Here is a 26808-nt window from a genome sequence, read left to right on the forward strand (position 1 = left end):
AAAACAGACGAGTGAGAAAGAAGAGAGTAAAAACAGACGAGTGGTAGAAAGAAGAGAGTAAAAACAGACGAGTGAGAAAGAAGAGAGTAAAAACAGACGAGTGAGAAAGAAGAGAGTAAAAACAGACGAGTGGTAGAAAGAAGAGAGTAAAAACAGACGAGTGGGAGAAAGAAGAAAGGAGCAGAAACAGAACCAGCTGGGTCACATGACAAGGAAGGACAGGTGTACCTCACCTGTAAAGGGAAGCAGGGATTGTTGTGCCCAGGGAAGATGTAATAAGAAAATAATTGCATTTATATAGCGCTTGGCTTTTCCAAAGCACTTTCAAAGCACTTTCCGTAGTAAGGGAGAGGTGCACCTGCTTCATGGCTTTTGTCAATGTACTGTCAGTCTGTATCCTGTTGCTCTGTTTCTCTGTTATGGACGTCTCTGTTTCTCTCTTGCTCTGTTCTGTACTTCTCTGTTTCTCTGTTCTGGACTTCACTGTTTCTCTGTTCTGGACGTCTCTGTTTCTCTCTTGCTCTGTTCTGGACTTCACTGTTTCTCTGTTGCTCTGTTCTGGACTTCTATGTTTCTCTGTTGCTCTGTTCTGGACTTCACTGTTTCTCTGTTTCTCTGTTCTGGACTTCTATGTTTCTCTGTTTCTCTGTTCTGGACTTCTATGTTCTCTGTTTCTCTGTTCTGGACTTCTATGTTTCTCTGTTGCTCTGTTCTGGACTTCACTGTTTCTCTGTTGCTCTGTTCTGGACTTCTCTGTTTCTCTGTTCTGGACTTCACTGTTTCTCTGTTTCTCTGTTCTGGACTTCTATGTTTCTCTGTTGCTCTGTTCTGGACTTCACTGTTTCTCTGTTCTGGACTTCTCTGTTTCTCTGTTCTGGACTTCACTGTTTCTCTGTTTCTCTGTTCTGGACTTCTATGTTCTCTGTTGCTCTGTTCTGGACTTCACTGTTTCTCTGTTTCTCTGTTCTGGACTTCACTGTTTCTCTGTTTCTCTGTTCTGGACTTCTATGTTCTCTGTTTCTCTGTTCTGGACTTCTATGTTCTCTGTTTCTCTGTTCTGGACTTCTATGTTTCTCTGTTGCTCTGTTCTGGACTTCACTGTTTCTCTGTTGCTCTGTTCTGGACTTCACTGTTTCTCTGTTGCTCTGTTCTGGACTTCTCTGTTTCTCTGTTCTGGACTTCACTGTTTCTCTGTTGCTCTGTTCTGGACTTCTCTGTTTCAATGCTAAGACCTTAACTACACTTTCAATAAATTGTGATTGATTTGATTTGACCTGTAGCTCTATGGGGAAGCAGGGAGTGCCTCACCTGTATGGGGAAGCAGGGAGTGCCTCACCTGTATAGGGAAGCAGGGAGTGCCTCACCTGTATAGGGAAGCAGGGAGTGTCCCGGCTGCATGTGCGGGTGCAGTCGGCCCCGGTCCTGAAGGCAGCTGTGCTGGGACTCTGAGGGGTCAGAGCGAAGTCATGGTCGATCCACTGACCCCACTCCACCAGCAGGTGGGACAGAGATGAGTCCAGAGAGATGTTCTCATTGTGGGTGTAGAGAACGTCCTGGGATACCAGGCGCACCTGGAGGGAGGTGGGAGGAGAGGAGGAGAGAGTGAGAAAGGTGAGGTTATTACAGTGAGTTTGGTTTTACAGCTGACCTGACGTAGAGTAAAATGACAGAGGAAACATTCCGTGTTGAACAGAGGCTTATAATGGCTCAGGTCAACAGCAGTGCACTATATAGGGATAATGTAGCCAGAGATAGGATAGGACTCTTACCAGTGCAGGGTGTAGTAGATTAGATAGGACTCTTACCGGGGGCAGGTTGTAGTAGATAGGATAGGACTCTTACCTGGGGCAGGGTGTAGTTATAGGACTCTTACCGGGGGCAGGGTGTAGTAGATAGGATAGGACACTTACCTGGGAAAGGGTGTAGTAGATAGGATAGGACACTTACCTGGGAAAGGGTGTAGTAGATAGGATATGACTCTTACCTGGGAAAGGGTGTAGTAGATAGGATAGGACTTAGCTGGCGCAGGGTGTAGTAGATAGGATAGGACTCTTACCTGGGGCAGGGTGTAGTAGATAGGATAGGACTCTTACCTGGGGCAGGGTGTAGTTAGATAGGATAGGACTCTTACCGGGGGCAGGGTGTAGTAGATAGGATAGGACTCTTACCTGGGGCAGGGTGTAGTAGATAGGATAGGACTCTTACCTGGGCCAGGGTTTAGTTATATGACTCTTACAGGGGGCAGGGTGTAGTTATGAGACTCTTACCTGGGGACAGGGTGTAGTAGATAGGATAGGATTATTACCTGGGCCAGGGTGTAGTAGATAGGATAGGACTCTTACCTGGGGCAGGGTGTAGTAGATAGGATAGGACTCTTACTAGGGGCCAGGGTGTAGTAGATAGGATAGGACTCTTACTGGGGGCAGGGTGTAGTAGATAGGATAGGACTCTTACCTGGGGCAGGGTGTAGTAGATAGGATAGGACTCTTACCTGGGGCAAGGTGTAGTAGATAGGATAGGACTCTTACCGGGGGCAGGGTGTAGTAGATAGGATAGGACTCTTACCGGGGGCAGGGTGTAGTAGATAGGATAGGACTCTTACCTGGGGCAGGGTGTAGTAGATAGGATAGGACTCTTACCGGGGGCAGGGTGTAGTAGATAGGATAGGACTCTTACCTGGGGCAGGGTGTAGTAGATAGGATAGGACTCTTACCTGGGGCAGGGTGTAGTAGATAGGATAGGACTCTTACCTGGGGCAGGGTGTAGTAGATAGGATAGGACTCTTACCGGGGGCAGGGTGTAGTTATAGTAGGTGTGTTCAGGGTCCCAGCCCCTAGGGACCCCTCTGACGTCCTCATACTCTGGGGGGAGCCAGCGGGAATACGGGGTATTGGCTGCACCCCACTTAGGGTGCTGTCTGGAGAGGGTTGACAACGTGGGTGACATACACAAACTACAAGTCATGTCAAATCAAACACTCATTTCATTTGTACACTATAGTTTCAATCTGAACCCTACTGGCTGGACGTTGTCAGGCAGACAGGCAGACAGAGCGAGAGAAAAAGAGACAGACAGGCAGAGAGATGGATAGACAGCCACAAGATCAAATCTAATTGTATTTGTCACATGCACCGAATACAACAGGTGTAGACTTTACAGTGAAATGCTGAATACAACAGGTGTAGTAGACCTTACAGTGAAATGCTGAATACAACAGGTGTAGACCTTACAGTGAAATGCTGAATACAACAGGTGTAGACCTTACAGTGAAATGCTGAATACAACAGGTGTAGACCTTACAGTGAAATGCTTACTTACGAGCCCTTTCCAACAATGCAGAGTTAAAAAGTAAATTTAAAAAAAAATACAACATTTGAAACAAAAATAAGGAAATAATAACAATAAAATAACAATAATGAGGCTACATATGAGGAGAACCGGCACCGAGTCAACGTGCAGGGGTACGAGGTAATAATGAGGTTACATACGAGGAGAACCGGCACCGAGTCAACGTGCAGGGGTACGAGGTAATAATGAGGTTACATACGAGGAGAACCGGCACCGAGTCAACGTGCAGGGGTACGAGGTAATAATGAGGCTACATATGAGGAGAACCGGCACCGAGTCAACGTGCAGGGGTACGAGGTAATAATGAGGTTACATACGAGGAGAACCGGCACCGAGTCAACGTGCAGGGGTACGAGGTAATAATGAGGTTACATACGAGGAGAACCGGCACCGAGTCAACGTGCAGGGGTACGAGGTAATAATGAGGTTACATACGAGGAGAACCGGCACCGAGTCAACGTGCAGGGGTACGAGGTAATAATGAGGTTACATACGAGGAGAACCGGCACCGAGTCAACGTGCAGGGGTACGAGGTAATAATGAGGCTACATACGAGGAGAACCGGCACCGAGTCAATGTGCAGGGGTACGAGGTAATAATGAGGTTACATACGAGGAGAACCGGCACCGAGTCAACGTGCAGGGGTACGAGGTAATAATGAGGCTACATACAAGTAGTACCGGCACCGAGTCAATGTGCAGGGGTACGAGGTAATAATGAGGTTACATACGAGGAGAACCGGCACCGAGTCAACGTGCAGGGGTACGAGGTAATAATGAGGTTACATACGAGGAGAACCGGCACCGAGTCAACGTGCAGGGGTACGAGGTAATAATGAGGCTACATACAAGTAGTACCGGCACCGAGTCAATGTGCAGGGGTACGAGGTAATAATGAGGTTACATACGAGGAGAACCGGCACCGAGTCAACGTGCAGGGGTACGAGGTAATAATGAGGTTACATACGAGGAGAACCGGCACCGAGTCAATGTGCAGGGGTACGAGGTAATAATGAGGTTACATACGAGGAGAACCGGCACCGAGTCAATGTGCAGGGGTACGAGGTAATAATGAGGTTACATACGAGGAGAACCGGCACCGAGTCAACGTGCAGGGGTACGAGGTAATAATGAGGCTACATACAAGTAGTACCGGCACCGAGTCAATGTGCAGGGGTACGAGGTAATAATGAGGCTACATATGAGGAGAACCGGCACCGAGTCAATGTGCAGGGGTACGAGGTAATAATGAGGTTACATACGAGGAGAACCGGCACCGAGTCAACGTGCAGGGGTACGAGGTAATAATGAGGCTACATACAAGTAGTACCGGCACCGAGTCAATGTGCAGGGGTACGAGGTAATAATGAGGTTACATACGAGGAGAACCGGCACCGAGTCAATGTGCAGGGGTACGAGGTAATAATGAGGTTACATACGAGGAGAACCGGCACCGAGTCAATGTGCAGGGGTACGAGGTAATAATGAGGTTACATACGAGGAGAACCGGCACCGAGTCAACGTGCAGGGGTACGAGGTAATAATGAGGCTACATACGAGGAGAACCGGCACCGAGTCAACGTGCAGGGGTACGAGGTAATAATGAGGCTACATACGAGGAGAACCGGCACCGAGTCAACGTGCAGGGGTACGAGGTAATAATGAGGTTACATACAAGTAGTACCGGCACCGAGTCAATGTGCAGGGGTACGAGGTAATAATGAGGCTACATACGAGGAGAACCGGCACCGAGTCAACGTGCAGGGGTACGAGGTAATAATGAGGTTACATACAAGTAGTACCGGCACCGAGTCAACGTGCAGGGGTACGACAGACAAGACAGACAGACAGACAAGACAGACAGACAGACCTGTTGTTGCACTTCCCGGTGAATGAGCGGTAGCGTTCAGACAGACAGCCAGTCTTACAGAGGGGTCTCTGCATCTCAGAGGAACAGCCTGTAGCCTGCAGTAGAACCTGCATGTCCTCCTCACTCAACAGGTCTGTTGGGGGACGGAGGGAGGGAGGGAGAAGAGACAGACAGACAGTCTTACAGAGCGTTCACACTACACAAGAGGCCTCTCCTAGCCAAACTAGCCTCGCCCTCATTTTTTAAATTTTTCCTTTATTTAACTAGGCAAGTCAGTTAAGAACAAATTCTTATTTTCAAAGATGGCCTAGGGACACTGGGTTAACTGCCTTGTTCAGGGGCAGAACGACAGATTTGTGCCTTGTCAGCTCGGGGATTCTAACTTGCAACCTTTCGGTTACTAGTCCAACGCTTTAACCACTAGGCTACCCTGCTGCCCCTGCCGCACCCACCCACCCTCATGTGGGTGCTAACAAGCTAGCAAGCGAGCTAGGTAGTGCTACGTATCAACAGCCATTGACAGCCAATCCAGTAGGGGTTGGAAGCTATGGCGAGCTTCGATTGGTCCCTCGCTTTGCGTTATTGCAGAGGATTTTCATAAAGTTCAGCTTTCCCCAACTTTAGTCCCGCCCTGTTCAGCTCCTTCGCCCATGCCATTGCTCGCATTGCTCAACGGTTCCCCCGCCCACTCCGCTTCTCTCGCTTTACTTCCATTGAAAGTGAATGGCTTCCGATGTTTCACTGTGCGATGCCGTTGTATAGTGTGAACGCATTGTTACGGAGAGGTCTCTGCATCTCAGAGGAACAGCTTGAAGCCTGCAGGAGAACCTGCAGATCCTCACTCAACAGGTCTGTTGGGGAACAGCTTGAAGCCTGTAGGAGAACCTGCAGATCCTCACTCAACAGGTATGTTGGGGAACAGCTTGAAGCCTGCAGGAGAACCTGCAGATCCTCACTCAACAGGTCTGTTGGGGAACAGCTTGAAGCCTGTAGGAGAACCTGCAGATCCTCACTCAACAGGTATGTTGGGGAACAGCTTGAAGCCTGTAGGAGAACCTGCAGATCCTCACTCAACAGGTCTGTTGGGGAACAGCTTGAAGCCTGTAGGAGAACCTGCAGATCCTCACTCAACAGGTCTGTTGGGGAACAGCTTGAAGCCTGTAGGAGAACCTGCAGATCCTCACTCAACAGGTCTGTTGGGGGAGATTGACACACAACCCAAACTGTACCGCTGACTCAAACCATACTGTGTTTTCTGACATAGTTCCAGCAACTATGGTAACAAGGCCAACACAGCTCGGATCAGGTCGGCTATGTAGTATATGTGTAATATGATAGTTCAGTACCAGGTAGACTGGACTGGGCCATGGGTTAGACAGTACCAGGTAGGCTGGCCTGGGCCATGGGTTAGGCAGTACCAGGTAGGCTGGCCTGGGACATGGGTTAGACAGTACCAGGTAGACTGGACTGGGCCATGGGTTAGACAGTACCAGGTAGACTGGACTGGGACATGGGTTAAGGTTAAACAGTACCAGGTAGGCTGGACTGGGACATGGGTTAGGGTTAGGCAGTACCATTTAGACTGGACTGGACAATGGGTTAGGGTTAGGCAGTACCAGGTAGGCTGGACTGGGACATGGGTTAGGGTTAGGCAGTACCAGGTAGGCTGGCCTGGGCCATGGGTTAGGCAGTACCAGGTAGGCTGGCCTGGGACATGGGTTAGACAGTACCAGGTAGACTGGACTGGGACATGGGTTAGGGTTAGGCAGTACCAGATAGGCTGGACTGGGACATGGGTTAGACAGTACCAGGTAGACTGGACTGGGACATGAGTTTGACAGTACCAGGTAGACTGGACTGGGACATGGGTTAGACAGTACCAGGTAGACTGGCCTGGGACATGGGTTAGACAGTACCAGGTAGACTGGACTGGGACATGGGTTAGACAGTACCAGGTAGACTGGCCTGGGACATGGGTTAGACAGTACCAGGTAGACTGGACTGGGACATGAGTTTGACAGTACCAGGTAGACTGGACTGGGACATGGGTTAGACAGTACCAGGTAGACTGGACTGGGACATGGGTTAGACAGTACCAGGTAGACTGGCCTGGGACATGGGTTAGACAGTACCAGGTAGACTGGACTGGGACATGAGTTTGACAGTACCAGGTAGACTGGACTGGGACATGGGTTAGACAGTACCAGGTAGACTGGACTGGGACATGAGTTTGACAGTACCAGGTAGACTGGACTGGGACATGAGTTTGACAGTACCAGGTAGACTGGACTGGGACATGAGTTTGACAGTACCAGGTAGACTGGACTGGGACATGGGTTAGACAGTACCAGGTAGACTGGCCTGGGACATGGGTTAGACAGTACCAGGTAGACTGGACTGGGACATGAGTTTGACAGTACCAGGTAGACTGGACTGGGACATGGGTTAGACAGTACCAGGTAGACTGGACTGGGACATGAGTTTGACAGTACCAGGTAGACTGGACTGGGACATGAGTTTGACAGTACCAGGTAGACTGGACTGGGACATGAGTTTGACAGTACCAGGTAGGCTGGACTGGGACATGGGTTTGACAGTACCAGGTAGACTGGACTGGGCCATGGGTTAGACAGTACCAGGTAGACTGGACTGGGCCATGGTACTGGTGTAGACCATCTCTCTGATCAGTTCCACTGTATTGTCCAACAGCTCAGCGGCGCTGATGTGCCTCCTGGTCTGGGGTCCGATCTGTTTGAACTGGGCTAGGAGGTCGCTGGGTCTCAGAGCACCCTCCGACAGGGATGTCTTCACTCTGGAAGGACAGAGGATAGTACCCATATTATCAGACAGACAGGCAGGCAGATGAACAGACAGGCAGGCAGACGAACAGACAGGCAGGCAGATGAACAGACAGGCAGGCAGATGAACAGACAGGCAGGCAGATGAACAGACAGGCAAGCAGACGAACAGACAGGCAGGCAGATGAACAGACAGGCAGGCAGATGAACAGACAGGCAGGCAGATGAACAGACAGGCAAGCAGACGAACAGACAGGCAGGCAGATGAACAGACAGACAGGCAGATGAACAGACAGGCAGACAGATGAACAGACAGGCAGATGAACAGACAGGCAGGCAGACGAACAGACAGGCAGGCAGACGAACAGACAGGCAGGCAGATGAACAGACAGGCAGACGAACAGACAGGCAGATGAACAGACAGGCAGGCAGATGAACAGACAGGCAGGCAGATGAACAGACAGGCAGGCAGATGAACAGACAGGCAGGCAGATGAACAGACAGACAGGCAGATGAACAGACAGACAGGCAGACCCTAATTGGTAAATAGCATTTCTCTTTTCATAGACATCAACATGGCTTTTCACAAATAATCCTAGCATTTTACTGAGGATAATCTTCTTCTATTGGCTCACCTCTCCTTGGTGTGGGCGTAAGCAGCATTGGTACGTTCTAAAGCCCTTTTCAGAGCCTCCTCTACCAACGTAGAGCGCAGATAGGGAACCCCTGGAGATGATACAATACAATGAATAACCCATGGAACTCTTTATGCCTTGGAATGAGTCAAGGAGTAGTAGCCCTTTATAAACAGGTGAGTTTATTACTAACCCAGAGCGTTGCGTAACAGGCAAGCAGCTGCACTCAACGTGTGTCGGGGTACGTTCCAATACTCTTAACAATGCTACTCAAAGTGCTGCACCACCTGGCGGCGCGCATGTGTAATTACCTTAATAACCACATCGCCACACTTATAGTATAGTGTGTGCATATACATTTTAAGATACAAAATGTTCCAGAAAACGCTCTCTAACTAGGTTTCTGCCCGACCTTTTTATGCGCGCAATGTACACATTTGGAGTCACGCATTGACATGTGTGGCAGCCAGCTGTGTGTTCATCCCACTACAACTCGTCGGGAAAGCACGCAGTTTATTAGGCTACAGAATAAATAAATGATGATGAACTTCACAGGATGGTTGTGTCCAAGGTTGTGAGCTTGATGATCCTTTCCAATAATGATGATCCTTTCCGATCGATGCTTGACAAATACAATTATTGTCCCTATTATCCATAATGTAGACTAGCCGAACCGCACTGAATCGGTTGTTGGCTAGAGCGAACGCGCCAAGAACCAGATTGGGAACGTGTGCTATTTAATGCAACAGATTCGGTAGTGAAAGAGTGGAAAATGCGATGGAAACACATTTTGAATTTTAGATATCTAAACATGAAAGCATGAAAACTTAAGCAGAAAATTTGTTTTTTTTGTGTACAATATGTCATCACACAATGATTTAAAAAAAAATCAGCAACAAGTCCATTTGGTCCACTGCGGATTTTAGAATATTCGCATGGGAATCTGTCACCGTTTGGATAGAAACCTAACTAATGACACTGATCAATAATAACTGATATGACACTACCCTTTATTATATTGGACGACATAATCGGTTCCCAACAATCCCTTTAATTATACAACAGGTGATCCAATAGGATCCAATTATCAATTCTTGTCATAAACATGGATGACCCCCTTTTAAAAATGTCTTATAATCTCATGACAATATGAATTGTTCTCAACAGGCCATTTAACACACAGCACAGTGTACCTGAGTCATTGTGAGCTAGCTCGGTTGGTGAGGCCGGGTGAGGTAGACAGCAGAGCAGAGCTAGAGACAGAACAAGCAGGAGACCCTACAACAACAAGACAGGAGACATTTCAGATCAACATAGAGGTAGTCTGGGAACCTAGAACCACATTTTACACTCTGTCACGAGATCAACATAGAGGTAGTCTGGGAACCTAGAACCACATTTTACACTCTGTCACGAGATCAACATAGAGGTAGTCTGGGAACCTAGAACCACATTTTACACTCTGTCACGAGATCATGAGAGGTAGTCTACTTTCAGATCAACATAGAGGTAGTCTACTTTCAGATCAACAGAGGTAGTCTACTTTCAGATCAACAGAGGTAGTCCACTTTCAGATCAACAGAGGTAGTCTACTTTCAGATCAACACAGAGGTAGTCTACTTTCAGATCAACAGAGGTAGTCTACTTTCAGATCAACATAGAGGTAGTCTACTTTCAGATCAACATAGAGGTAGTCTACTTTCAGATCAACACAGAGGTAGTCTACTTTCAGATCAACAGAGGTAGTCTACTTTCAGATCAACATAGAGGTAGTCTACTTTCAGATCAACATAGAGGTAGTCTACTTTCAGATCAACACAGAGGTAGTCTACTTTCAGATCAACAGAGGTAGTCTACTTTCAGATCAACACAGAGGTAGTCTACTTTCAGATCAACACAGAGGTAGTCTACTTTCAGATCAACAGAGGTAGTCTACTTTCAGATCAACAGAGGTAGTCTACTTTCAGATCAACACAGAGGTAGTCTACTTTCAGATCAACACAGAGGTAGTCTACTTTCAGATCAACACAGAGGTAGTCTACTTTCAGATCAACAGAGGTAGTCTACTTTCAGATCAACAGAGGTAGTCTACTTTCAGATCAACACAGAGGTAGTCTACTTTCAGATCAACACAGAGGTAGTCTACTTTCAGATCAACACAGAGGTAGTCTACTGTCACATCCATTTATATTGCCTTATAATATTGGAATGGAAAGAAGGTAAATAAGGTAGAAGGTGACGTCATATAAAAAAGAGGAATCCTTACCACGGGTGGCATGTCCATCTATCTGTTAGTGAAGCAGGTCTCCAAAAGAAGCAGGTCAGAATTAGGCATCAACCAGTGTTCATTTGAAGGTGCTGGTGTTTGAAACGGCTGTGTCATTTAGTACCATACAGACTTAATAACCTAAATGCATGTTTATGAGGCCCGAATTAATAATATGTACCTTAAAGGGCGCTACTAAGCATCTTGAGTTTCAATCAACAGGTGTGTGTGTGGCATGTCTTCCTTAAAAGCAGGTGAAGTTGACTCTTTTTATACTCTGGCAGCACAGTCAACAGGTTTTGTGTGTGTGTGTGTGTGTGTGTGTGTGTGTGTGTGTGTGTGTGTGTGTGTGTGTGTGTGTGTGTGTGGTCACTAGGAATGTCCAGAATCCACTTATCAGTGTGTCTGGTGACAACCCCTCAACATCAAAGAACTCTCTGTCGAGTCTTGTTGACCAGAACCATTTGAACTCTTATTGCAATCCGAGAGCGGATAGATTCTTCTCAGCATTCAACCATTTTGTCTATTGAGTCAATAGCTAGAATTCATCTACAGTATGTAAAAAAATAAAAAAAACACATTTACAATCCATAGAATGGAGTTTCTTTATGTCATGAAGAACACCGACATTAGGGAGCATTATGTTAAAGATGCCTGTATTTAAAACCATCCTCTTAAAACGTTTCCTCAAGCACCAGTATTTGGATGATAATCTCTAGATTAAACAGAAGCCTACAGATCTGTCAGATGAGGAAGGCACAACTCCAGAGACACGTGTTCATTAGAGGCTATACAAATCCCCCCCCCCCTCTGGATTCATTAATGGGGTATGAAGGACACGTGTCTTAGAGAACGACTCAACGGACCAGTAGATTTCTTATTCATCTACATGTAATAGCTATGAATCCCACCGCAAAGAATCAGAAAGCAACAATTCTAGGTGCTGATTTGACTCTTTCAACAAAAAAAAGGCAGCTGTAATTCCGATCAGGATAAACAGCATGGAATGTAACGGTGACATCGTCCATATTATTCCACAGTTTTCAATTAAATTAAAAAAAATGTTTCCCGTCTATCTGTTCGCCCGTCTATCTGTCTCTCTGTTCTAAACACTGAGTGTCAGTGTCTTCAGTGGCTCTGCCCAAATGTCAAAACCTTTGAATCTGATTGTCACTAAGCCAGGGGCTTCCAATGACACGACCAGGTGGGCAAGAAAGGACCGGATGAGATAGGAGATGAGTGAGTGGAGAGGATTATGCGAAGGACCGGAGGAGAAGGAGAGATAACATGAGGACTGTTTTTGGAAGATCGAGCTCATTTTTTGAGGTCAATCAAATTTGTTCAATTGAAAATGTAATGTTTTATTTTTGAGATATATATTTTTTAAACGTACATTTTTTGTCTCTTTTAGAAGGAGTTCAAGATATCACAACAACGTTTCTGTACTTTCTCTCTCGTTCCTCCTAGTTGTTATCTCGCTGATGTTCCAGGTGTGTATTTATCACGCACCGTTTCACGAGAAAACAAAGGCTCATTTCATTCCAGTGTTATTAATACTTTCTCTAATGACAGTACTACCAACACAACAACTTCACCCGCTTGCACAAGAGACACACTCTGCATGTGTCGTTCACTTCTTCCACACACGACAACGTGAAAACATCCATTTATCCTGGGAGGTAGTAAGCCTTTCTCCCATTTTTAAGCGTTCTTTAAATAAAGTTTGATTTGTAATAATAACAGTCAGTGGGATCTGATCATCATCATATATTTTATTATTCACATTAAATATTATATTAATAGATTAGAGCATTTCAATAAAATTATATTTTCACAATTGTCTTCAAAACAATTCATTTCAGGTGCTTTATAACCATGTCGCAGTAGTTTGACCCAAGGAGGAAATCGTCGTTAATAACAAAAGTCAGATATACCATCATCAGGATTGAAAATGCATCCGAGGACCTTACAATTCAAAAACAATACTTTCAGATAATTCATAAGATTAATCCCATATTTCTTCGGTAAGGCAGGGTTTTTGGCAACTATAAAATATAACAACTTAAATACAGTCGTCTGTCTTGACTGTACCAGGTCAAACAGAGTTGCATTCTAGAATGGTGTAACATAAATTATTATGGCCCAGTTTAAAAAGTAGTCATGAACGGTACAACATAAATGATTATAGCCCAGTTTAAAAAGTAGTTAGTAAGCATTGTGGTCACATTAAGGGTAATTTAACTTGTTTCGGATCAGATCGGCTCTGGATCAGATCAGGGGTCAATTGCATTTCAATTCAGTCAATTAAATTGCTTTTTCAATGTGGATAACTGGAATTTAAATTTCCGTTTAACTGCCTGAATTGGAAATGGAATTGACCCCAACATTGCTCCCCATAGCAGTTGTCCGTAATAGTTGTTCTGAATGGCGTTGGTTGAGGACCCGCTTGGCGCGTTGGTTGGTGTTGTCTCGCTAAGCATGCTGGGACCAGAGGAAGCGATCACAGCGCTCCAGCATGGTCTGGATCAGAGCCCTGGGGTAGACAGGAGAAAGACAGGAACATTAGTATCATGTGTGGTTTTTGTATAACCTTGTGCTGTCTAGGGCCCTATTTGTATAACCTTGTGTTGTCTAGGGCCCTATTTGTATAACCTTGTGCTGTCTACGGCCCTATTTGTATAACCTTGTGTTGTCTAGGGCCCTATTTGTATAACCTTGTGCTGTCTACGGCCCTATTTGTATAACCTTGTCTTGTCTAGGGCCCTATTTGTATAACCTTGTGTTGTCTAGGGCCCTATTTGTATAACCTTGTGTTGTCTAGGGCCCTATTTGTATAACCTTGTCTTGTCTAGGGCCCTATTTGTATAACCTTGTGTTGTCTAGGGCCCTATTTGTATAACCTTGTGTTGTCTAGGGCCCTATTTGTATAACCTTGTGTTGTCTACGGCCCTATTTGTATAACCTTGTCTTGTCTAGGGCCCTATTTGTATAACCTTGTCTTGTCTAGGGCCCTATTTGTATAACCTTGTGCTGTCTAGGGCCCTATTTGTATAACCTTGTGTTGTCTAGGGCCCTATTTGTATAACCTTGTGTTGTCTAGGGCCCTATTTGTATAACCTTGTCTTGTCTAGGGCCCTATTTGTATAACCTTGTGTTGTCTAGGGCCCTATTTGTATAACCTTGTGTTGTCTAGGGCCCTATTTGTATAACCTTGTGCTGTCTAGGGCCCTATTTGTATAACCTTGTGTTGTCTAGGGCCCTATTTGTATAACCTTGTGCTGTCTACGGCCCTATTTGTATAACCTTGTGTTGTCTAGGGCCCTATTTGTATAACCTTGTCTTGTCTAGGGCCCTATTTGTATAACCTTGTGTTGTCTAGGGCCCTATTTGTATAACCTTGTGTTGTCTAGGGCCCTATTTGTATAACCTTGTCTTGTCTAGGGCCCTATTTGTATAACCTTGTGTTGTCTACGGCCCTATTTGTATAACCTTGTGTTGTCTAGGGCCCTATTTGTATAACCTTGTGTTGTCTAGGGCCCTATTTGTATAACCTTGTGTTGTCTAGGGCCCTATTTGTATAACCTTGTGTTGTCTAGGGCCCTATTTGTATAACCTTGTGTTGTCTAGGGCCCTATTTGTATAACCTTGTGTTGTCTAGGGCCCTATTTGTATAACCTTGTGTTGTCTAGGGCCCTATTTGTATAACCTTGTGTTGTCTAGGGCCCTATTTGTATAACCTTGTGTTGTCTAGGGCCCTATTTGTATAACCTTGTGTTGTCTAGGGCCCTATTTGTATAACCTTGTGTTGTCTACGGCCCTATTTGTATAACCTTGTGTTGTCTAGGGCCCTATTTGTATAACCTTGTGTTGTCTAGGGGATGATTGTTATGATATCAATCAATGACATTGTTTTTTTAACTAGCTGATCATCGTCCCTGGTATCTTGTATCATCGTCCCTGGTATATGGTATCACAGTCCCTGGTATATGGTATCACAGTCCCTGGTATATGGTATCACCGTCCCTGGTATATGGTATCACCGTCCCTGGTATATGGTATCACAGTCCCTGGTATATGGTATCACAGTCCCTGGTATATGGTATCACAGTCCCTGGTATATGGTATCACAGTCCCTGGTATATGGTATCACAGTCCCTGGTATATGGTATCACAGTCCCTGGTATATGGTATCACCGTCCCTGGTATATGGTATCACAGTCCCTGGTATATGGTATCACAGTCCCTGGTATATGGTATCACAGTCCCTGGTATATGGTATCACAGTCCCTGGTATATGGTATCACAGTCCCTGGTATATGGTATCACAGTCCCTGGTATATGGTATCACAGTCCCTGGTATATGGTATCACAGTCCCTGGTATATGGTATCACAGTCCCTGGTATATGGTATCACAGTCCCTGGTATATGGTATCACAGTCCCTGGTATATGGTATCACAGTCCCTGGTATATGGTATCACAGTCCCTGGTATATGGTATCACAGTCCCTGGTATCTGGTATCATAGTCCCTGGTATCTGGTATCACAGTCCCTGGTATCTGGTATCACAGTCCTTGGTATCTGGTATAATAGTCCCTGGTATCATAGTCCCTGGTATCATAGTCCCTGGTATCATAGTCCCTGGTATCTGTTATCATTGTCCCTAGTATCATAGTCCCTGGTATCACAGTATCTGGTATCACAGTCCCTGGTATCACAGTCCCTGGTATCACAGTCCCTGGTATCACAGTCCCTGGTATCATAGTCCCTGGTATCTGGTATCATCGTCCCTGGTATCACAGTATCTGGTATAATGGTATCTGGTATCACAGTCCCTGGTATCACAGTCCCTGGTATCTGGTTTCATCGTCCCTGGTATCATAGTCCCTTGTATCTGGTATCATCGTCCCTGGTATCATAGTCCCTTGTATCTGGTATCATATTCCCTGGTATCACAGTCCCTGGTATCTGTTATCATCCCTGGTATCACAGTCCCTGGTATCTGGTTTCATCGTCCCTGGTATCACAGTCCCTGGTATCATAGTACCTGGTATCTGGTATAATAGTCCCTGGTATCTGGTATCACAGTCCTTGGTATCTGGTATAATAGTCCCTGGTATCATAGTCCCTGGTATCATAGTCCCTGGTATCATAGTCCCTGGTATCATAGTCCCTGGTATCTGTTATCATTGTCCCTAGTATCATAGTCCCTGGTATCACAGTATCTGGTATCACAGTCCCTGGTATCACAGTTCCTGGTATCACAGTCCCTGGTATCACAGTCCCTGGTATCATAGTCCCTGGTATCATAGTCCCTGGTATCTGGTATCATCGTCCCTGGTATCACAGTATCTGGTATAATGGTATCTGGTATCACAGTCCCTGGTATCACAGTCCCTGGTATCTGGTTTCATCGTCCCTGGTATCATAGTCCCTTGTATCTGGTATCATCGTCCCTGGTATCATAGTCCCTTGTATCTGGTATCATATTCCCTGGTATCACAGTCCCTGGTATCTGTTATCATCCCTGGTATCACAGTCCCTGGTATCTGGTTTCATCGTCCCTGGTATCACAGTCCCTGGTATCATAGTACCTGGTATCTGGTATAATAGTCCCTGGTATCTGTTATCATCGTCCCTGGTATCATAGTCCCTGGTATCATAGTACCTGGTATCATCCATCACCCACCTTTGTCTCTTCTCAGCCACACGTAGCAGCTCACAGACCAGGGTGGAGTGTGGCCCCAGCTCCATGTCCGACTGCATCCCCACCTCCTGTAGGGCCCCAAGGGCCCGGTCGGGGCCCACAGCCCGGGCCAGACGCAAGACCAGGTTCTCTGGAGTCACCTCTGTCTGGATATGGTCAGCTGCAGAGTCACCGTTGGTCAGGCTGGGGCTGGTCCCGTTGGAGGCTAGGGCCAGGGAGAGGGTAGGAGCCGGGGAGGGGGTAGGAGCCAGGGAAGGGGTGGGAGCCAGGGAAGGGGTAGGAGCCGAGGAGGGGGTAGCAGCCGGGGAGGGGGTAGGAGCCGAGGAGGGGGTAGGAGCCGAGGAGGGGGTGAGAGCCGATGAGGGGGTGAGAGCCGAGGGTGGGGTGGGAACCGAGGAGGGGGTGGGAGCCGAGGAGGGGGTGGGAGCCGAGGAGGGGGTGGGAGCCGAGGAGGGGGTGGGAGCCGAGGAGGGGGTGGGAGCCGAGGAGGGGGTGGGAGCCGGGGAGGGGGTAGGAGCCGGGGAGGGGGTAGGAGCCGGGGAGAGGGTGGGAGCCGAGGAGGGGGTGGGAGCCGAGGAGGGGGTGGGAGCCGAGGAGGGGGTGGGAGCCGAGGAGGGGGTGGGAGCCGGGGTTGGGATATGGTCAGTCGGTCTGCTGTTACTACACTGCTGAGACAGCTGGAGAAGCATCTTCCACTCATCCATGGTCTGAGGCACCATGCCTGAGAATCACACCAGGAGAGAGTTCATTAAAGACACATATATATATATATATATATATATATATATATATATATATATATATATATATATATAGAGAGAGAGAGAGAGAGATAAGAGCATTCAGGGTTGTGATCATGTAGACCAAATATTTACTAAACCGTAGTAGTAGTAGTAGTACATTGAGAGGCTAATCCCTTCTTAATTCAAATGATTACTATGAGAGTCATTACCACTGGGTTCCTCCAGCAGACTCATGTCATCCAGTCTACAGATGGTAGAGAAAGCCTCTGTACGACGCTGGAGCTCACAGCACAGGTACACATAGCCAGTCCAGTACCTGCACAGAGAACACAGTCATTATAACAGTCCTAACAACACAGGTACACATGGAAAAACATTAGCCTGCATTAAATGGTGACATGATATCGCCCCCTCCTGGCAGAAATCAAGTAATGTCTCTTCACCCATGATCAGTATTTAAGTACATCACACACACACATTCAAACGTTTGGGGTCACTTAGAAATGTCCTTGACAGAAAAGCAACTTTTTTGTCCATTAAAATATCATCAAATTGATCAGAAATACAGTGTAGACATTGTTAATATTATCAATGACTATTGTAGCTGGAAACGGCAGATTTTTTTATGGAATATCTACATAGGCGTATAGAGGCCCATTATCAGCAACCATCACTCCTGTGTTCCAATGGCACGTTGTGTTAGCTAATCCAAGTTTATCATTTTAAAAGGCTAATTGATAATTAGAAAACTATTTTGCAATTATGTTAGCACAGCTGACAACTGTTGTTCTGATTAAAGAAGCAATAAAACTGGCCTTCTTTAGACTAGTTGAGTATCTGGAGCATCAGCATTTGTGGGTTCAATTACAGGCTCAAAATGGCCAGAAACAAATACCTTTATTCTGAAACTCATCAGTCAATTCCTGTTCTGAGAAATTAAGGCTATTCCATGCGAGAAATTGCCAAGAAACTAAAGATCTCATACAACGCTGTCTACCACTCCCTTCACAGAACAGCGCAAACTGGCCCTAACCAGAATAGAAAGAGGAGTAGGAGGCCCCGGTGCACAACTGAGCAAGAGGACAAGTACATTAGAGTGTCTAGTTTGAGAAACAGACGCCTCAGAAGTCCTCAACTGGCAGCTTCATTAAATAGTACCCGCAAAACACCAGTCTCAATGTCAACAGTGAAGAGGCGACTCCGGGATACTGGCCTTCTAGGCAGAGTTGCAAAGAAAAAGCCATCTCTCAGACTGGCCAATAGAAAGAAAAGATTAAGATAGGCAAAAGAACACAGACATTGGACAGAGGAAGATTGGAAAAAAGTGTTATGGACAGACGAATCTAAGTTTGAGGTGTTTAGATCCCAAAGAAGAAGCGTCCGACTCATTGAAGAAGAACTCCTCGTCCAGTTTGAGGTGAATAATCCCAGTTCTGATGTCCAGAAGCTCTTTTCGGTCATAAGAGACGGTAGAAGCAACATTATGTACAAAACGAGTTACGAACAATGTGAAAAAACAAACAAAATAGCACGGTTGGTTAAGAGCCGATAATTCTAAATAAATCACCAGCAAAGCACCCCCACATCATCACACTTCCTCCTCCATGCTTCACGGTGGGAACCACACATGGAGAGATCATCCGTTCACCTATTCTGCGTCTCACAAAGACACGGCGGTTGGAACCAAAAATCTCCAATTTGGGCTCATCAGACCAAAGGACAGATTTCTACCGGTCTAATGTCCATTTCTCATGTTTCTTGGCCCAAGCAAGACCCATATTCTTATTGGTGTCCTTTAGTAGTGGTTTCTTTGCAGAAATTTGTCCATGAAGGCCTGATTCACACAGTCTACTCTGAACAGTTGATGTTGAGATGTGTCTGTTACTTGAACTCTGTGAAGCATTTATTTGGGCTGCAATTTACCCGCTGTAAATCTAATGAACTACCTCTGCAGCAGCGGTAACTCTGGGTCATCCTTTCCTGTGGCCGTCCTCATGAGTGCCAGTTTCATCATAGCGCTTGGTGAAACTTTAAAAGTTCTTAAAATTTTCCAGATTGACTGACTTTCATATCTTAACTTCTTGTGGGCAGGGGGCAGCATTTTCACTTTCGGATAAATAGCATGACAAAATTCAACTGCCTGCTACTCATCCTCAGAATATAAGATATGCATATTATTAGTAGATTAGTTTGGATAGATTATTAGTTTGGATAGAAAACCCTCTGAAGTTTCTAAAACTGTTTGAATCATGTCTGTGAGAATAACAGAATTTATGTAGCAGGCAAAACCCTGAGGACAAATAAAAAAATGTTTTTTTTGATGTCACTGTCTTTTCAATTAGTTTTCTTAGAGACACCAGATTTCTAATGGACTTGCTTGCAGTTCCTACCGCTTCCACTGGATGTCACCAGTCCTTGGAAATCGGTTGAGGTTATTCCTTTGTGTAATGAAGAAGTAGGGCTATCGTAAATGAGGGTCACATGAAGTAAATTTTTTGAGAGAGGCACGTTACGAAAAAAGTTGCGTCAGTTTGTTTTCTTTTTGTATTGAACACATATCATCCCGTCTTCAAATTGATCGATTATTAACGTTTAAAAATACCTAACGTTGTATATATATATATATATATATATATATATATATATATATATATAAAATGGTCTTTACCCGTGGCTCCTGCATGTCTCAGCCATCTTCTGTTTGGAGGCCAGGTCAGCTGGAAGGTGGATCAGGAGGGACAGGAGACGACCATAACCCCAGCTGAAGAAATGGGAGTGCCATCTCGGTTGTCCGTCTGTGGTCAGTGTGTCGCTCTTTTGAGGTGCATCGTGGGTAAGGGCCAGCTCCAGCCAATCCTGTCGCAGAGTCTCTGGTTGGAGGAGGGACCCAAGGAACGACAGTCTAAGGGAGAGAAACAGAACAGCATGGTGTTCATTAGGTACCAAATAGAAGAATGTACTGAAGCACAGAGGGATAACCTGGATTTGAGGAGTTTCTGTTGCAAAACGTTATAAAATGTTTTCCGTTGTGTACCCTAATGAACACGACCTAGATGTATTCATATTGAGGGCTGTGATACATGATGATGTGGTGGCATTTTCCTGTATTAACAAATGAGGAGAGTTACAAACTACACACCAGTCAGAGTTATACTTAAACTACATCTTTAATAAGTTTTAAGCTTTAGCCTTTGACATTCAACAATTCACTATCTATAATGAACCATTGAGAGTGACTACAGAAAAATACAAAGATCTTTTATAGCCAAGATACACCCCTCTCAACTTACATGACGAACCACAGATCTTAGGAACAGTTCACAAAGGTTCATTTTCCACGACATACATTCATTAACTCTTTAAAAATGGAGAGAAAGATCTATAAAAACATTGTACTTCATGGTTTAGTGTAAACCTACCTTTGTTCCTCGGCCCATGATTGGACAAGGTTGTCTAGGTAAGCCAGGAAGTGGCTATGTTTGGCCATGGCTGTGATGTCAGAGGGGAGGATTGTAGGGTAGAACTGGGTGAAGGAGCGAACTGCTAACTCTCCATGCTTCTCATACAACCTACACAAAAAGAGGAGAGGAAGGAGATTTAGAGAACGTTATCATGAACTACTGACGAGTGAGACAGACATTATGATGCTCAGGTGACTTAACCCTCCTGCTGTATTCCGGTCAAATTGGACCGATTTACACATTTTCTCTCTGAAAAATGTAGTTCGTTTAATCTGATTGTCATAAGGTTTCATGACTTTGTCCACACAGGGCATCTGAACACACAAAATAAATATGGACGATTTTCATGACATTTTGGGTGTATTATTTAACTTTTGTACACCTGTGGTGTTCTCGGTCAAAAATGACCGGTCATTAGAAATGAAATGGGTGAGACTACAGTTAGTATATAAAATTGAGTTCAGGCACATGTCCATTCATCAGATGGACACACTTCCTCTCCCAGACCCCCACATGCATGTGTGTTTGAGCGCACACACACACACACACACACACACCTCACTCCCCTTCTTGGCTTCCATGGCAACCCCCACAGGAACCTTTCCCAATAGAACCTTTCCCCCCATGGGAACCATGGGAACCACACCTGTTGGCATTCTCACAAACAATCACAGCATTGTTTCAATAATATATAGAACTCTTCTCGCAGCTCTGGTATATAAAGATTCTTTGAGGCTTTGCTCACAATTCATTCCATGGCAGCACAATGACCAAACGATATGCTGTATGTGAGGCTCTTGATCATATCTTTGATCATGACACTGGTGAGGAGGAGAGAGTCCTTGTTAAACTTTGACACAAAGTAGTCTGTGATAAATAGCACAATATGTTTCATCTGAGTATTTGTTATAGTCAAAATAATCCGTACATTATGCTTTTTTTAAACTCAAAAACGAGTTGTATGAGCTCAGGTCAACGAGGCCTACAGGCCATAAATAGCAAATAGAAGTTCAAAACTTGTAATGTTCACAATAACTTCAGTTGATAAAAGATCTAACACAACATTAGGTGATAATATATGTATTATTATGGATTTATAATCAGCTATAATGGGGCGGTCATTATGGACAGCGAACACAGAATTATTTAACATGAAACGAACACAACAGGAGGCGAAGCTGTGGTCGACTGTTGAATCTGCGGTTGACTGTCAAAGCTAGGTGAAGCTGCGGTTGACTGTTAAAGCTAATGGTTGACTGTCAAGTGAGGTGAAGCTGTGGTTGACTGTCAAAGCTAGGTGAAGCTGCGGTTGACTGTTAAAGCTAATGGTTGACTGTCAAGTGAGGTGAAGCTGCGGTTGACTGTTAAAGCTAGGTGAAGCTGCGGTTGACTGTTAAAGCTAATGGTTGACTGTCAAGTGAGGTGAAGCTGTGGTTGACTGTCAAAGCTAGGTGAAGCTGCGGTTGACTGTTAAAGCTAATGGTTGACTGTCAAGTGAGGTGAAGCTGCGGTTGACTGTTAAAGCTAGGTGAAGCTGCGGTTGACTGTTAAAGCTAATGGTTGACTGTCAAGTGAGGTGAAGCTGTGGTTGACTGTCAAAGCTAGGTGAAGCTGCGGTTGACTGTTAAAGCTAATGGTTGACTGTCAAGTGAGGTGAAGCTGTGGTCGACTGTCGAAGCGAGGCGAAGCTGTGGTCGACTGTCGAAGCGAGGCGAAGCTGTGGTCGACTGTCGAAGCGAGGCGAAGCTGTGGTCGACTGTCGAAGCGAGGCGAAGCTGTGGTCGACTGTCGAAGCGAGGCGAAGCTGTGGTCGACTGTCGAAGCGAGGCGAAGCTGTGGTCGACTGTCGAAGCGAGGCGAAGCTGTGGTCGACTGTTGAATCTGCGGTTGACTGTCAAAGCTAGGTGAAGCTGCGGTTGACTGTTAAAGCTAATGGTTGACTGTCAAGTGAGGTGAAGCTGTGGTTGACTGTTAAAAATAGGTGAAGCTGTGGTTGACTGTTAAAGCTAATGGTTGACTGTCAAAGCGAGGTGAAGCTGTGGTTGACTGTCGAAGCGAGGCGAAGCTGTGGTCGACTGTTGAATCTGCGGTTGACTGTCAAAGCTAGGTGAAGCTGTGGTTGACTGCTAAAGCTAGGTGAAGCTGCGGTTGACTGTTAAAGCTAATGGTTGACTGTCAAGTGAGGTGAAGCTGTGGTTGACTGTTAAAAATAGGTGAAGCTGTGGTTGACTGTTAAAGCTAATGGTTGACTGTCAAAGCGAGGTGAAGCTGTGGTTGACTGTCAAGTGAGGTGAAGCTGTGGTTGACTGTCAAGTGAGGTGAAGCTGTGGTTGACTGTCAAGTGAGGTGAAGCTGTGGTTGACTGTCAAGTGAGGTGAAGCTGTGGTTGACTGTCAAGTGAGGTGAAGCTGTGGTTGACTGTCAAGTGAGGTGAAGCTGTGGTTGACTGTCAAGTGAGGTGAAGCTGTGGTTGACTGTTAAAAATAGGTGAAGCTGCGGTTGACTGTTAAAAATAGGTGAAGCTGTGGTGGACTGGTAAAGTGATTTGAAGCTGTGGTTGACTGTTGAAGCTGCGGTTGACTTTTAAAGGCGAAGCTGTGGTTAACATAAGTGAGGTGAAGCTGTGGTTGACTAATAAAGCTAGTGGTTGACTGTTAAAGCTAGTGGTTGACTGTTAAAGCTAGGTGAAGCTGCGGTTGACTGGGAGAGAGGAGGGAGGGGAGAAGTGAGGAGAGAGGCGGGAGAGGGGAGGAGGGAGGAGAGAGGAGAGGGAAAGAGGGGAGAGAGTAGAGATGGGAGTGAGGAGAAAGTAGAGGGGAGGGAGGAGAGAGAGGGAAAGAGGGGAGAGAGTAGAGATGGGAGTGAGGAGAAAGTAGAGGGGAGGGAGGAGAGAGAGGGAAAGAGGGGAGAGAGTAGAGATGGGAGGGAGGAAAAAGTAGAGAGGGGAGGGAGGAGAGAGAGGAGGGAGGGGAGAGGGGGAGGAGGAGAGGTGAGGGAGAGAGAGGAGAGGGGAGGAGGGAGCAGAGGGGAGGAGGGCTTATCTACCTGTGCAGGTGAGCGAGGAGCATCGGAGCGCTCCAGGGTTGTAGTTCTCTGAGACAGCGTAGAGATTTGAGCAGGTCTCCTTTCTGGATCACCTCTACCACCTTACTGGACTGGGTTAGCTCTGGCAGGGGAGAAAAGCCCTTTTAATAGTGAACGTGTGTGTGTGTGTGTGTGTGTTTCATAGAAACTGTCCATGGTACACACCTAGCATGGCCTCCATGAAGGAGGTGTGGACCTCAGGCTGGTCCCCGTAGCCGAGTAGACACATCCTCCTCACCCGCTCCTGGTCCAGAAGGAAGAAGAACCGTCTCAAGAATGCATTGACGCCTACTACACCCCTCTCTTTCTGGACAACAGGGTCCCCAAAATAGGCCAGCTCCAGGTACAGAGTGGCCAGCTGGGTAAGGTGAGCCTGGAGGTCTGGGGGGAGAGGTTTGGGGGACCACACCCTCAGATTCTCTTCAGTGGAGGCCTTGTCAGGTCTGTGGTGGTCCTGAGCCTCCCTCTGGTCCTCTTGTCCTCCATTTTGCTGTGGGGAATCCTCTCCTGTCCTCCCTTCCTCCTGGCCGTCCTTTGTCAGTTCCTCAGGAGAGCTCGAGGGGATCTCAGACTGAACATTCTCTGGAGAGTTTGCAGCATCTTCCGTCTCCTTCACACCGGGGTGACCCTCACCAGCTGGACTCTGCTTTCCCAGACCTAGATCCGGCTCAGGACCTAGAACCCTCTCCAACACAGGAATCCACTCCTGTAGAGTTTCTATTAGACAGGCTGGGTCCAACAGAACCAAGGGATCCTGGATCTGAGAGCTAAGATGGGTACAATAAAAACCCTGTTCAATTAAAAGGGTATTATAAATCAGATTAGCTATACATCTTTGATTTGTCAATTTAGGCAAGTCAGTTAAGAACAAATTCTATTTACAACGACGGCCTACCCGGGGAACATTGGGTTTAACTGCAATGTTCAGGGGCAGAACGACAGTTTGATTTTTACCTTGTCAACACGGGGATTCGATCTAGCAACCGTTCGGTTACTGGTCCAACGCTCTAACCACTAGGCTGCCTGCCGTCCAAGAGGGGTATGTGTCTAGGGTTACCATGTCCTAGAGGGGTATGTATCTAGGGTTACCATGTCCTAGAGGGGTGTAGGGTTACCATGTCCTAGAGGGCTATAGGGTTACCATGTCCTAGAGGGGTATGTATCTAGGGTTACCATGTCCTAGAGGGCTATGTATCCAGGGTTACCATGTCCTAGAGGGCTATGTATCTAGGGTTACCATGTCCTAGAGGGCTATAGGGTTACCATGTCCTAGAGGGGTATGTATCTAGGGTTACCATGTCCTAGAGGGCTATGTATCCAGGGTTACCATGTCCTAGAGGGCTATGTATCCAGGGTTACCATGTCCTAGAGGGCTATGTATCCAGGGTTACCATGTCCTAGAGGGGTATGTATCTAGGGTTACCATGTCCTAGAGGGCTATGTATCCAGGGTTACCATGTCCTAGAGGGGTATGTATCTAGGGTTACCATGTCCTAGAGGGGTATGTATCTAGGGTTACCATGTCCTAGAGGGGTATGTATCTAGGGTTACCATGTCCTAGAGGGCTATGTATCTAGGGTTACCATGTCCTAGAGGGGGACATGTATCTAGGGTTACCATGTCCTAGAGGGCTATGTATCCAGGGTTACCATGTCCTAGAGGGGTATGTATCTAGGGTTACCATGTCCTAGAGGGCTATGTATCTAGGGTTACCATGTCCTAGAGGGGTATGTATCTAGGGTTACCATGTCCTAGAGGGGTATAGGGTTACCATGTCCTAGAGGGGTATGAGTCTAGGGTTACCATGTCCTAGAGGGGTATGTATCTAGGGTTACCATGTCCTAGAGGGGTATGTATCTAGGGTTACCATGTCCTAGAGGGGTATGAGTCTAGGGTTACCATGTCCTAGAGGGGTATAGGGTTACCATGTCCTAGAGGGGTATGTGTCTAGGGTTACCATGTCCTAGAGGGGTATGTATCTAGGGTTACCATGTCCTAGAGGGGTATGTATCTAAGGTTACCATGTCCTAGAGGGGTATGTATCTAGGGTTACCATGTCCTAGAGGGGTATGTATCTAGGGTTACCATGTCCTAGAGGGGTATGTATCTAGGGTTACCATGTCCTAGAGGGGTATGTATCTAGGGTTACCATGTCCTAGAGGGGTATGTATCCAGGGTTACCATGTCCTATAGGGGTATGTATCCAGGGTTACCATGTCCTATAGGGGTATGTATCTAGGGTTACCATGACCTAGAGGGGTATGTATCCAGGGTTACCATGTCCTAGAGGGGTATGTATCTAGGGTTACCATGTCCTAGAGGGGTATGTATCTAGGGTTACCATGTCCTAGAGGGGTATGTATCTAGGGTTACCATGTCCTAGAGGGGTATGTATCTAGGGTTACCATGTCCTATAGGGCTATGTATCTAGGGTTACCATGTCCTAGAGGGGTATGTATCTAGGGTTACCATGTCCTAGAGGGGTATGTATCTAGGGTTACCATGTCCTAGAGGGGTATAGGGTTACCATGTCCTAGAGGGGTATGTATCCAGGGTTACCATGTCCTAGAGGGGTATGTGTCTAGGGTTACCATGTCCTAGAGGGGTATGTATCTAGGGTTACCATGTCCTAGAGGGGTATGTATCTAGGGTTACCATGTCCTAGAGGGGTATGTATCTAGGGTTACCATGTCCTAGAGGGGTATGTATCTAAGGTTACCATGTCCTAGAGGGGTATGTATCCAGGGTTACCATGTCCTAGAGGGGTATGTATCTAGGGTTACCATGTCCTAGAGGGGTATGTATCTAGGGTTACCATGTCCTAGAGGGGTATGTATCTAGGGTTACCATGTCCTAGAGGGGTATGTATCTAGGGTTACCATGTCCTAGAGGGGTATG

At 46.2% G+C, this 26808-nt stretch overlaps 2 protein-coding genes across 2 annotated transcripts in view; both read right to left on the reverse strand.

Moving 5' to 3' along the window:
• epx (eosinophil peroxidase) overlaps positions 1 to 10835 on the reverse strand; it is a 32553-nt gene extending 21718 nt beyond the window's left edge. Inside the window, exons 1-8 of the mRNA XM_038998546.1 lie at positions 10743 to 10835; positions 9844 to 9928; positions 8651 to 8741; positions 7854 to 8029; positions 5997 to 6410; positions 5218 to 5350; positions 2788 to 2917; positions 1365 to 1571 (exon numbers count right to left, since the gene is read on the reverse strand). Coding sequence (XP_038854474.1) covers positions 1365 to 1571; positions 2788 to 2917; positions 5218 to 5350; positions 5997 to 6410; positions 7854 to 8029; positions 8651 to 8741; positions 9844 to 9928; positions 10743 to 10835 — 1329 coding nt within the window. The remainder of the gene's footprint in view (positions 1 to 1364; positions 1572 to 2787; positions 2918 to 5217; positions 5351 to 5996; positions 6411 to 7853; positions 8030 to 8650; positions 8742 to 9843; positions 9929 to 10742) is intronic.
• A 1835-nt stretch (positions 10836 to 12670) lies between these two features.
• hps5 (HPS5 biogenesis of lysosomal organelles complex 2 subunit 2) overlaps positions 12671 to 26808 on the reverse strand; it is a 41612-nt gene continuing 27474 nt past the window's right edge. Inside the window, exons 15-21 of the mRNA XM_038998547.1 lie at positions 24076 to 24677; positions 23872 to 23992; positions 20785 to 20934; positions 20034 to 20267; positions 17575 to 17681; positions 16605 to 17343; positions 12671 to 13449 (exon numbers count right to left, since the gene is read on the reverse strand). Of these exons, the coding sequence (XP_038854475.1) occupies positions 13389 to 13449; positions 16605 to 17343; positions 17575 to 17681; positions 20034 to 20267; positions 20785 to 20934; positions 23872 to 23992; positions 24076 to 24677 (2014 nt within the window). The 3' untranslated portion in view covers positions 12671 to 13388. The remainder of the gene's footprint in view (positions 13450 to 16604; positions 17344 to 17574; positions 17682 to 20033; positions 20268 to 20784; positions 20935 to 23871; positions 23993 to 24075; positions 24678 to 26808) is intronic.

The sequence above is a fragment of the Salvelinus namaycush genome, chromosome 8 (genome assembly GCF_016432855.1).
Source record: "Salvelinus namaycush isolate Seneca chromosome 8, SaNama_1.0, whole genome shotgun sequence".
NCBI classification, from domain to species: domain Eukaryota; kingdom Metazoa; phylum Chordata; class Actinopteri; order Salmoniformes; family Salmonidae; genus Salvelinus; species Salvelinus namaycush.